The 13,453-nt window shown below is 37.7% G+C and overlaps 1 protein-coding gene across 26 annotated transcripts in view; it reads left to right on the plus strand.

The window, feature by feature from the left end:
* The window catches only part of sw (short wing), a 187,712-nt gene that overhangs the window by 165,277 nt on the left and 8,982 nt on the right, over window positions 1-13,453 (plus strand). The window contains exon 20 of one of the 26 annotated variants that reach the window (XM_070102998.1): window positions 10,465-10,625. The exons of the other annotated variants lie outside the window; for them this stretch is intronic. Coding sequence (XP_069959099.1) covers window positions 10,465-10,587 — 123 coding nt within the window. The 3' untranslated portion in view covers window positions 10,588-10,625. The remainder of the gene's footprint in view (window positions 1-10,464; window positions 10,626-13,453) is intronic. 26 annotated transcript variants of the gene reach the window in all.

The following is a 13,453-nucleotide window of genomic DNA, read 5'->3' on the forward strand; positions in this document are numbered from 1 at the left end:
CACAACAAGGCGGCCGCTTGAGGAAAAGGGAGTTTTTTTTTCCTTGCCACAAACTGAACCTGTTAAACTCATCATATGACGTGTTACATAAAATTGTGCCGCAATTCTTCAATTGTGCTATACCCAAATCGTGCTAAATAACGGTCTACTGTATATACACATATTCAGTCACTGGACATGTTTCTAGAACTGCTGCAGTTTGTGAAACTCTGAAGCATGGTGTCATGCACAGAGGTGTTTTACGCTTCTCTCACACTTAAAATGAGTGTCTTTGTGGGGATTTTGTTGTATGTTCATAGACAAAACTTCTTTTCTGGGCCCATTTCTTCTTAGTAGGAAGCAGTGGTATAAGGTAGTAATCACCATGCCTCGAACGATAGGGTATTTGATGGTCAGTTCCTAGGCAGTTTTGTATTGCAGGCGTTGTTACCTATTACTTGAATATTATTATTTATCTGATGACAGACAAGCAAAATTCATCACATAGTGGTCTGTTTCTAGTTCTCATCTTGTACATATTATAAGCATTGACTGTGGAAATATCCACAAGATAGAAAAAGAGTTTCATGTACCAGTTGTAACTCTTGCAAACACAATCAGCAGACCAAATTTGCATGTTACATTGGTCCACTAAATGCATATTGAGGGTGTAGCCAATGACATTTTGGTGAATTGATGTCAACAATATGACATCTCATTTGTCATGCCACTGTAATGCCATGATGTCATTGGCATCAAACTCCTGCACCTCACTACTACAAGTGCCTGCATTGAACCTGGGCATATGCTTACAATTTGCTCGCACTTTGCCATTCACATTTGTTATGTTCACTCGCAAGAAGTCACTGAGTAATGAGCTTGTGTACCAGTTATCAGTGTATAATGTATGCCGTTACCAAGATATGGTTCCATCATTGTTCTAACCACATCACCCGAGATACCCAGTAACTTCTTGGTATCTTTCAGTGTCTTAATTCCAGTGTACAAAGTTATGTCTAATACCAGACCATTTTCACAATCACAAAATACAAACGACTTGATACCGAAGTGTTTCCTCTTGCTTGATATATACTGCTTGAACAACAATCTACCTTTGAACAAAATCAGACTCATCAATAAAAAGCTTCCTGAAGGGATAAAAATACATACTAAACTATTGTTTCAGATATATAAACACATTCCTAATCTTATATAACCTGTAGTTTTTTTCAGGCCTTGTTTTGTCTGAGAAGTGTAGCATACATAATGGTAGGGTAAATTGGTTCTCTGGCATCATGTCACTGAAGGCTGGGACTGAATTAAGCAGTCTATTGACTAGTATGACTTGATATTATGCTATATACACATGTGGCATGACCATTATTGTTGCAAAAACATATACATCTCAGACACTGGTCTCCTTCTATTGGTGTAGTTGTGATTGTGGTGAAACAGTGTATTTTCCATAGTATAATTAAAGTATGTACAGTGGACCCCCGACCAACAAAGGCATTGTCTAACCTATAATTTGACTAACGAAGCGTTTGAGCGTAAAAATTTTGGTCCAACCAACGATGAAAAACTCGACTAACATCATTCGTCCCAAACGCGTTCACATGTCCCGTCTGGCCTGAGCACGCCTTAGCTGCCCTGCCTCAGTTAGTGTGCCAGTGTTTACAAGCCAGTGCTGTCGCTTCCAGGCATACATTCGGTACATTTTGTATTATTCCAGTGTTTTTAGTGCTTGTAACTGCTAAATAAGCCACCATGGGCCCCAAGAAAGCTTCTAGTGCCAACCCTGTGGTAAAAAGGGTGAGAATTACAATTTAAATGAAGGAGATAATAAGTATGAAAGTGGAGTGCTTGTCTCTGAGCTGGCCAGGTTGTATAACAGACCCCAGTCAACCATCGCTACTATCTTGGCCAACAGAAAGGCAATCAAGGAAGCTGTTGTTGCGAAAGGTGCAGGTATGTTTTCGAAACAGATTGCAAGTACTCGATGTTGAGAGACTGTTGTTGTTGTTGTTGATAAACAAAAAACAGATATCAGGAGATAGTATCTCTCAATCCATCATATGTGAAAAGCCAAGGGAGTTGCATGACAATTTAATTAAAAATGCCTGCAACTAGTGGTGATGTGAGTGAATTTAAGGCCAGCAAAGGTTGGTTGGAGAGATTTAAGAATCGTAGTGGCATACACACTGTGTATGCCACTACGATTGTATGCCACTCATCACTACATCTTCAATATAGGTAAGTGTCATTTATTCTTCATTTAGTACAGTACATTATTTATTGTGCATGCATCCTTTTTTTTCTATGTAGGAAAATGTATATTTCATACAAAATTCTTTTTTTTTTTTTATACTTTTGGGTGTCTGGAACGGATTAATTGGATTTCCATTATTTCCAATGGGGAAAATTAATTCGGCTAACGATAAATTCGGCTAATGGCAAGCTATCTGGAACGGATTAATATAGTTGATCGAGGGTCCACTGTATTACTTTCCCGACAAAATTTCCATCAGGGGTTGCTCAAAAAATAGCTCAAAACATTGCATTTCACTGGCATTGTTCCCAAGGTACAAGATGGCCGGATTCCATATTGAGTTTCATCAACTTGATGAGGATTGGGAACAAAATTGGCACCCTGTTGCAATTGGCTGGTGGGTACTGGATATCTGGTCGAGATTGTGGATGTCCTGAGTCAGCATGGGTCCCGGATCCCACGTGGCACCTCCACCACCATCCCAATTGTGGCCACATTATCGTCACTTTCACTGTCTATTCCTGGTGTAGGACCATGGGATGTACCCCGTCCCCTTGCAGTAGCATAGGGCACTACCAGTCTGTGTGTGTAGCGTCGAATGAATTGATGCTTCACTGGTGAATATTCCTCTCCACTGTCTACTCGAATAGTCATCGAGAGTTAAGAAATCACAGTCAGTGTCACTATCATCACCACTACTCACATCAAAGTCCTGGCCACAGGAAAATATGAGCTTACATTTAGGCCATGGTACAACTGAGCATGGATGAGACAGACCAGCCCCAGTGGTAGATGGTTGAAGGTTTTCAGCAGTATTTACATCATCCTGAATGTTGCTTTCTGTCACAAATGTCTCAAAACCATAAAATTCATCTTCACTTCCACCTCCATCCATGTAAGATCTATCACTTGGGAAGAGGAGATTCCCAAGTGGGAGTGAGATTTTTCTTACCACAAGGCATGGTGAACAAAGCGTACTGAGATGGTGTTCCCACAATGCAATGTGGATGCCTTGATTTTTTGTACACCTCACACACGGACCACGCAGACCCATTCTCTGGTGTAGGCCTACCAGCTTTCTCCTGCTAAATTTGAAGCTGCTAGAATTTTTGCACCGACCCTGGGCTGCAAAGCATTAGAACTACGGGACCCACCCACTTAGAAGGCAGTCACTGATCACAATCAGTAATGTTTGTTTTAGTAATTTTCTTTGATAAACTGCCAGATTGGCAACTATACACAGCTGAAAATCAATAAATCTTTCTCTGAGGTAACCAACATTCAGCTTGAAGTTGATCAAAAGAGACAGTTTTCAGTTATTGCTCAGAATCCAACAATTTTACAACAATTTGGGCCTAGATATGAGGGAATGGGTCTATGCAGTAAGTGTACACCATATAAAAAAATCCTGCAGCATGCAGTGCATAATGAAGAAAAAACTGTGACCTTGTTTTGGTTTAAAATGGCGACTTGCTGTTTATTTTCACATGGTTTTTAGGTGTCAATTGATAGAATGGAAGATATATTACAGATTGTGATTAGTTTCAGGACTGAAAATAGCTTGAAATTGAGCTCCAAGTAGCATAAATGTTTGATTTTTGCTGATATTCAAGAGCAAACAAATCAGGCCACTCGTCCAATACACATCCAGTGGGTGAGTCTAGTAATTGTTCATGAATGTGGTGATATTATTTATACAATTACAGTGATACTTTGCATATCCGGCCTACCATTATCAGAACATCTCCAATATCCGAACAGGCCCTGGGAAAGGGCAAAATGTTAAAATTATTATTGAACCGTCCGAACAGCCATTTGGATGTTTTCTGCCGCTTCAAAAATTGGAAAAAGTACCAAAAGAAAAGTGATGGCAAAGCCACAGATCTTGGAACTCGATCAGTGCGTGATGAAGTGGTACTTACAACAACGTGGTAATGGTATGATGGTTCATGGCACCCAAATTAAAATAGCTGCAGAAATCCGGGAGGCTGTTATTCGAGCCCAGAGTGTCTGGTCCCACTGCCAGATGACGTTGGACTTGTTTTTTATACCTACAATGCTGATATGGTACGGATGTGCATTTTTTCCCCCTCACGTATCCGGAAACTCCGTGTTTCTGAACCGGTCTCAGCCCATGTAGTTTGGATGTGAGAGATATCGCTGTATTACAATATTGCATAACCATAAATCTTCTATTTTTTTTTTTTTTTTTTTTTTTCTCAACAAGTCGGCCGTCTCCCACCGAGGCAGGGTGACCCAAAAAAAAAGAAAGAAAATCCCCAAAAAGAAAATACTTTCATCATCATTCAACACTTTCACCACACTCGCACATTATCACTGTTTTTGCAGAGGTGCTCAGAATACAACAGTCTAGAAGCATACACATATAAAGATACACAACATATCCCTCCAAACTGCCAATATCCCAAACCCCTCCTTTAAAGTGCAGGCATTGTACTTCCCATTTCCAATGCCTGCACTTTAAAGGAGGGGTTTGGGATATTGGCAGTTTGGAGGGATATGTTGTGTATCTTTATATGTGTATGCTTCTAGACTGTTGTATTCTGAGCACCTCTGCAAAAACAGTGATAATGTGCGAGTGTGGTGAAAGTGTTGAATGATGATGAAAGTATTTTCTTTTTGGGGATTTTCTTTCTTTTTTTTGGGTCACCCTGCCTCGGTGGGAGACGGCCGACTTGTTGAAAAAAAAAAAAAAAAAAATTCTAAATGAAATTGTGTAAAACCTGAGCACGTAACTAATAAACAGAGGAAATGTTATTTTAGTGCCTGGAATGCCTGCATTGTTTATTCTGGACCCAATTTTGAAATTTGAATATTTTGAAATATGTGAAATTGGCCAAATTGCCAATTTCTGATCACTTTATTGGGTATTTGATTTGGCAGTTTCTTGTGCTCAGTTGATAAAATGGAAGACATACTAGCAAAATAGCTAGGAATTTTGTCAATTTTCCATCAGATTTCATACTTTTGGTTTCATTACCTTTGGAAAAAGATTCTCTATCATTTCTTTTTTTTTTTTTTTTTTTGGACAGTGAGAGCAATTCTCAAATTAGGGGCCTGGACAATGTAAGGGTTAAAGATTGTAGCCATTCAGAAGAAGTATACTTAAGTTATGTCACAAATTATACTCTAGCCCCAGACTGAGTTGAAAGGGTAGAAACTCCAGAAACTGGTCACAGTTTTACTAAACCATGTAACTGCAGTCAGGAGGTGGCTTGAGGCTATCAAGATATGTTTGAGAGCAACATGTGGTGTGAACATCATGTAGAGTATTCTGAGTGTAGAAATTAAATGGCAATGTAGGGTCACAAGGGTATAATTCTGAAGCCTGAGGGGTAGTTGTTGATGTTTGGGGTGGGATAGGATGACAGAGGATGTATAAATGTAGAGTGAAAGGTAGGACAGATAGGGTCTGTCCCAGGAGTGGTTGGATGGAAGGGGGGGGGTGAAAGAGGTTTAGAGTTTTAGGGGCTTGAACATCCAGCAGGCTTTTGTGACTGTGCTAGATAGGAGTCAGTGAAGACAAATGGTTTAATGAATGTGCTGTTAGAGTTTAGGCAAGGTAACTTTTAAGAATTGATGTAAGGAAACTGGTTAGCCAGACTTAAATGTTGGAGTTGGAAAGGTTATTGCTTACACTCTGAAGGAAGGGTGGGGATGTTGCAGTTAACCCTTAAACGGTCCAAACGTATACAGTGGACCCCCGGTTAACGATATTTTTTCACTCCAGAAGTATGTTCAGGTGCCAGTACTGACCGAATTTGTTCCCATAAGGAATATTGTGAAGTAGATTAGTCCATTTCAGATCCCCAAACATACACTTACAAACGCACTTACATAAATACGCTTACATAATTGGTCGCATTCGGAGGTGATCGTTATGCGGGGGTCCACTGTATATACGTTCACTCGCGTAGCGCCCCAAATTTTTTGAGGAAAAAAGAAATCTTTTCTTTTAAAAGGAAAAAAGAGCATATGGTACCCAGGCATCCCCAATTATTTTAATATGGAACACACTGAGTGCACACACCCATTCTCTCATGTCTAGGTGACTCAGGCTTATTGTGGCAATGTTGTGAATGAATGACAAAGAAAACGTATATATATGTTTGGGGCGCTACGCGCGTGAACGTATATATACGTTTGGACCGTTTAAGGATTAAGAGGGTAATATGAATTGTGATGTCAGTACACTTCTGAAAATGCAGTGATTGAATGAATTATGGTGAATGTGTTTGCTTCTCTGAGTCATCCTATCTTGGCAGGATGATGGAGGTACTTAGTAATACCTAATAAGAAATTATGATTCAGTTAACCCTTAGACTGTTTTGGTCGTATATATATATCTTACGAGCCAACGTTTTTGGCGTACTCATAAATTCTAGTGGCTTCAAATCAAGCAGGAGAAAGCTGGTAGGCCCACATGTGAGAGAATGGGTCTGTGTGGTCAGTGTGCACCATATAAAAAAAATCCTGCAGCATGCAGTGCATAATGAGAATAAAAAAAACTCTGACCATATTTTTTTTAATTAAAATGCCGACTTCGTGGTCTATTTTCGTATAGTATTTATGGTTGTATTCTCGTTTTCTTGGTCTCATTTGATAAAATGGAGAACATATTATAGAAATAGGGGTGATTTTGATTGGTTTTACTATGAAAAGAACCTTGAAATGGAGCTCAAAGTAGGGGAAATGTTTGATTTTTTGCCCATGTTCAAAAGTAAACAAATGATGTCATTTTACAATAAATGTCCAAGTAGCCATTCTAATATGCAGTCATGAATAGGTTGACATTATTTATACAATTATTACAATATTGCAGTAATCTGCATAACAGTAAATCTTCTATTTCTTGTTTGAATAAAAATTCAAAATAGAAACCAAGAGTAAAATCAGAGGGGCCTGGAGACATGACTGATGAACAAAGAAAATGTTATTTTAGAGACAGGAATGTCTGCATTGTTCATTCTGGACCTTATTTTGAAATTGTCATATTTTTTAATTTTCATGAAATTGGCGAAATTGCAAATTTCTGACCACGTTATTGGGTAGTTGAAATCAGTAAATGGGCAGTTTCTTGTACTCAATCAATAGAAAAAATGGAGTTCTAAAGAAATAGCTATGAGTTAGGTTGACTGGAACAATGGAACTAGCCGAATATAGGGCTCAAAGTGGACGAAATCGCCGATTCATAAATATCACCGAGGTCGCTAACTTCGTGAGAGCATAATTCCGTCAGTTTTCCATCAAATTTCGTTCTTTTGGTGTCATTACAGTCAGGAAAAGATTCTCTATAATTTCATAAGAAAAGATTTTTTTTTTTTTTTTTTAATTTTGCGACACCAGGAGACGCCTCAGGATTTTGGGTTGCGACAGTCAAGGGGTTAATAAAACTGGAAGGTTCAGTCTTATATACAGTGCTGTAAAAAAAAACAAAATCCAATTGCCTTAAATATGGCTCCAAACCATTAATGTTCATTTTCTTAAAGATGAGCCAGTTGAGTTGTAGGAAAGCAATTTAGGTCATTTTCAGAGAAATTATTTGGTTGATTTAATTTTTAAGTTTGAGCCACCAGCTGCACATGGATTTTGGAAGAAGCTGTATTTCTGTATAACTATAACCTTTACTAAACAACAGTCTTACAAAAAAGAAAGTTTTGCTACCTTGGAAGTACAATGAATTTACTATTAAAAAATTTGTTGCTGCTTTTAAATATGTGGATAAAATGTCATAAAAAAAGAAAGCAGGTGCCTTAAGCCTATGAACTGTTTACATCATAAAATTTGGTCTCTTGAACCATTATTAAATTACTCACCAGATTTTTTAACCCTTTCTGGGTCTGTCCCGTAGATCTACGGCTTTACGTTCAGGGTCCAAACCGTAGATCTACGCCATGAGCTCAGCTCACTCTGATAAACTGTGAGCGGTAAATTTGGGCCTAGATATGAGAGAATATATATATGTGGTATGTGTGCACCACATAAAACAAATCCTGCAACACACTGTGTATAATGAGAGAGAAAAAAACTGAGACCGTGTTTTTCAGTTAAAACAGCGACTTTGCAGTGTTTTTTATAGTTGTATTTCCGATTTCTTGGTCTCATTGGGTAGAATGGAAGACATATTACAGAAATAGAGATGATTTTGATTGGTTTTAACACTGGAAATGGCCTGAAACTGAGCTCAAAGTAGCGGAAATGTTAAATTTTTGCCGATGTTCAAGAGTAAACAAACGACCTCACACATCTAATACACGCCAGCTGGTGGGTCTAATATACATTCACAAATGTGGTGATATTATTTATACAATTATTACAGTATTGCATAACAGTAAATCTTCTATTTTTTGGTGTGAATAAAAATTCATTATGTGAATAAAAAAATCCAAGTGGAATTCATTTGTAAAGCCTCAAAACATAACTAATGAACAGAGGAAATGTTAGTTTAGTTCCAGGAATACCTATATTGTTTATTCTGGATCCTATTTTGAAATTGGAATATTTTGAACTTTGTGTTAAATTGGCTAAATTACCAATTCCCGATCACTTTATTTTGTAGTTGAAATAGTTGACTTGGCAATTTCTTGTGCTCAATTGATAGAATAGAAGTAATACTAGTGAAATAGCTAAGAATTTGGTTGACTGGAATATTGTAATTGGCCTAAAATGGGAGTCAACGTCGGTAAATTCGCGGATGCGTAAATATCGCTGACACATCAAAATTCGCGAGAGCATAATTTTGTCAATTTTCCATCAAATTTCGTGCATTTTGTTTTATTACCTTCAGAAAAAGATTCTCTGCCATTTCATAAGAAAAAATAACAAAATTATTTTTTGAAAATTCTTGGACACTGGTGCACCCTTTGAAATTTGGTCTCTGGACCCTGAAAGGGTTAAATTTGTTCTTTAGAATGTTAGTAAATCCTTTGTGAACAATGAGTGAAGCTTTGTAAGAGTACATTGGAGGACAGTGCTCTCTTTCCTTAAATATATCTACAGTGGCATTAATATTTACATATGATTCTTTTTTAAATTTTCTTTGGTTCATTTAATTCTTGCATATGGTTATTTATTGAATGTGTAGAAGTTCATATGTATTTGTTAGAAGTTGGTCGGGAAATGTAGATTTTTATCTACTCTTTTGGGGGATTGGTAATTTTTATATTTATTTTTTGTTGGGTGGAAGAATCATATCTATTGATGTTTAGTATCAAAACAACACAGTTACATCAACTATGTAAAGATTTTTTTTTTTTACTTATAAATTCAGTTCTCTCATTCAGAATTTTTCTAAAATGCAAGACCTTGATTTTCCTTGCAGTTGGGTTATGAGAATTATCACTTTGTTTTATAGACTCTGTGGACTGTACAGAAATAATAAGAATACATCTTTGATGTTTTCTTGCAAGAGCTTTTCTTTCTTGAGTGGAGTAGGTGAAAATACTTCTCATCTGTTTGGAGTGGGCATAAAGTATTGAAAAGACAAAAGTAACTCTTGATAAAATTGCTGAAGAGTTCTTCTCATTGATTTTCATGTGCATTGTAGTCTCTACATACAGTACTATGCTGATATCTAATAAGGATTAAACAAGATTTCATCAAATTTTATCTGGTGATAAAAATGAGTTAAGGAAGTATTGTAATGTAGACAAGAAAGCACACATATAAGAGGGGAAAAAAAGTTAGCTGTTAGAATAATATTCATCTTACCTTAAAAACTGTTTTTGAAAAGGAGGGTTTGCCAGCTGCCCTTACATATTCCTGAGTAGTTTCATTGAAACATGAAGTGAAAAGTGTCACTTCTTCACATCATTAAATTCCTAGTCAGTTCTTAATAAATTATCTGTTAGTGTAGCTCATAATTTTCACACTTAAATTGCCTGGGAAAATTGACACAAATGCAATCCTTTATTGAGTATGTTTTGCCCACTCTGTGGGTTAAACAGTCAATTAAGCAGCACATTGTACTGCACTTGTCTCTTTTTCCATCGTGTCGGTATTTTATACCAATTATGTCATTTGCTCAAGCTTATTTGAGAGTTTATCAATGGAGTGGTTTTTCACTCGCATCAAAGTATATACCGAGTAATGTTGCAGTACTTTTTTAGGCTTCCTTAGTAACAGTAAGACCATACATACTGTTATTTTATTGCCACCAATTCACACACTTTTGATTTGAAATGTGGTGTGGGAAGTTCGAATCTGTGGCTCATCACTCGCCAGCATTTTGGTCGAGTGGCAAAAAACGCAGCTCTGATCAGAAGTGTTTAACAACTGGAAGTCACAAAAATGTGACAAATCATCAGTCGGTGTATTGACTTGCTACCCAAGACAAAAATCTTTAGTAGGAGAAAAGGTACCAAGTTTTCTTAATCTTTTTGTAATGCTAACTTGATTTACTGGCCATTCAGCTTAATACATGCACAGATAGTACACACTGCTTAATGTAATTGCAGTATTCTCAGATGTATGAATATTCTGTAGTTTTGTTACACTACTGTGCAGTACATTAACATGTTCTGCCCCCCCCCCCCCCAAAAAAAAAAAAAATATATTGTACAATATTTTATTAATTTCAATGGTCAGGTCAGTGTTGAGTTAATCAAATGTTTGTGCAAAATGGAAAATTTGACAAAATGTACACCCTAGAGCTGTTGTATTTTTGTTTGAACCTCTGTATGGAGTGTCATTCTCCAACTTATCCTGCTTTTTTTTATTTATAATCCTGTCCTTATACCGAAATGTTTCCCGATAGAGACTGTTGGGTGTTAAGTTTACTTTCTATTTCCCTTGTTTTTATTTTTTCTATAGTATAGTGTGCCATTTGTCTTTTCCCAAGAGTATTTTGTATATGATCATATTACCATTTGTTTTGCATTCTTTCATTAACAAGACATAGGTAGCTCTCTTTCCTTATATGTATTGTTCATCTCAACTCTAGTACATGCATGTCTAAATGCATATATTGAACTTTCTGATTGGCTAGGTTAGGTCCGGCAGTGGCACTGCCGGAGCAGGATAGAATTTTTCGAGAGGAAACTGGACCACTACATTTTTTGTTAACACGTAGGCTGTCTCCCACTGAGGCAGGGTTACCCAAAAAAGAAGAAACTATAAAGTGTTTTTCTTTCTTTCAACACACCGGCCATATCCCACCAAGGCAGGGTGGCCCAAAAAGAAAAACAAAAGTTTCTCTTTTAAATTTAGTAATTTATACGGGAGAAGGGGTTACTAGCCCCTTGCTCCCGGCATTTTAGTTGCCTCTTACAACACGCATGGCTTACGGAGGAAGAATTCTATTCCACTTCCCCATGGAGATAAGAGGAAATAAACAAGAACAAGAACTAGAAAGAAAATAGAATACCCAGAGGGGTGTGTGTATATATATGCTTGTGCATGTATGTGTAGTGTGACCTAAGTGCAAGTAGAAGTAGCAAGACATACCTGAAATCTTGCATGTTTACGAGACAGAAAAAAAGGACATCAGCAATCCTACCATCATGTAAAACAATTGCAGGTTTTCGTTGTACAGTCACTTGGCAGGATGGTAGTACCTCCCTGGGCAGTTGCTGTTTACCAACCTACTACCTTGGTTGTTTTTTTTTTTTTTTTTTTTCCAACAAGTCGGTCGTCTCCCACCGAGGCAGGGTGACCCAAAAAAGAAAGAAAATCCCCAAAAAGATAATACTTTCATCATCATTCAACACTTTCACCACACTCACACATTATCACTGCTTTTGCAGAGGTGCCCAGAATACAACAGTTTAGAAGCATATACGTATAAAGATACACAACATATCCCTCCAAACTGCCAATATCCCAAACCACTCCTTTAAAGTGCAGGCATTGTACTTCCCATTTCCAGGACTCAAGTCCGACTATATGAAAATAACCGGTTTCCCTGAATCCCTTCACTAAATATTACCCTGCTCACACTCCAACAGATCGTCAGGTCCCAAGTATCATTCGTCTCCATTCACTCCTATCTAACACGCTCATGCACGCTTGCTGGAAGTCCAAGCCCCTCGCCCACAAAACCTCCTTTACCCCCTCTTTCCAACCCTTTCGAGGACGACCCCTACCCCTCTTTCCTTCCCTTATAGATTTATATGCTTTCCATGTCATTCTACTTTGATCCATTCTCTCTAAATGACCAAACCACCTCAACAACCCCTCTTCTGCCCTCTGACTAATGCTTTTATTAACTCCACACCTTCTCCTAATTTCCACACTCCGAATTTTCTGCATAATATTTACACCACACATTGCCCTTAGACAGGACATCTCCACTGCCTCCAACCGTCTCCTCACTGCTGCATTTACCACCCAAGCTTCACATCCATATAAGAGTGTTGGTACTACTATACTTTCATACATTCCCTTCTTTGCCTCCATAGATAACATTTTTTGACTCCACATATACCTCAACGCACCACTCACCTTTTTTCCCTCATCAATTTTATGATTAACCTCATCCTTCATAAATCCATCCGCCGACACGTCAACTCCCAAGTATCTGAAAACATTCACTTCTTCCATACTCCTCCCCAATTTGATATCCAATTTTTCTTTATCTAAATCATTTGATACCCTCATCACCTTACTCTTTTCTATGTTCACTTTCAACTTTCTACCTTTACACACATTCTCAAACTCATCCACTAACCTTCGCAGTTTTTCTTTAGAATCTCCCATAAGCACAGTATCATCAGCAAAAAGTAACTGTGTCAATTCCCATTTTGAATTTGATTCCCCATAATTTAATCTTACCCCTCTCCCGAACACCCTAGCATTTACTTCTTTTACAACCCCATCTATAAATATATTAAACAACCATGGTGACATTACACATCCCTGTCTAAGACCTACTTTTACCGGGAAGTAGTCTCCCTCTCTTCTACACACCCTAACCTGAGCCTCACTATCCTCATAAAAGCTCTTTACAGCATTTAGTAACTTACCACCTATTCCATAAACTTGCAACATCTGCCACATTGCTCCTCTATCCACTCTATCATATGCCTTTTCTAAATCCATAAATGCAATAAAAACTTCCCTACCTTTATCTAAATACTGTTCACATATATGCTTCAATGTAAACACTTGATCTACACATCCCCTACCCACTCTGAAGCCTCCTTGCTCATCCGCAATTCTACATTCTGTCTTACCTCTAATTCTTTC

The sequence above is a fragment of the Cherax quadricarinatus genome, chromosome 84 (assembly GCF_038502225.1).
Source record: "Cherax quadricarinatus isolate ZL_2023a chromosome 84, ASM3850222v1, whole genome shotgun sequence".
In the NCBI taxonomy this organism is placed as follows: Eukaryota; Metazoa; Arthropoda; class Malacostraca; order Decapoda; family Parastacidae; genus Cherax; species Cherax quadricarinatus.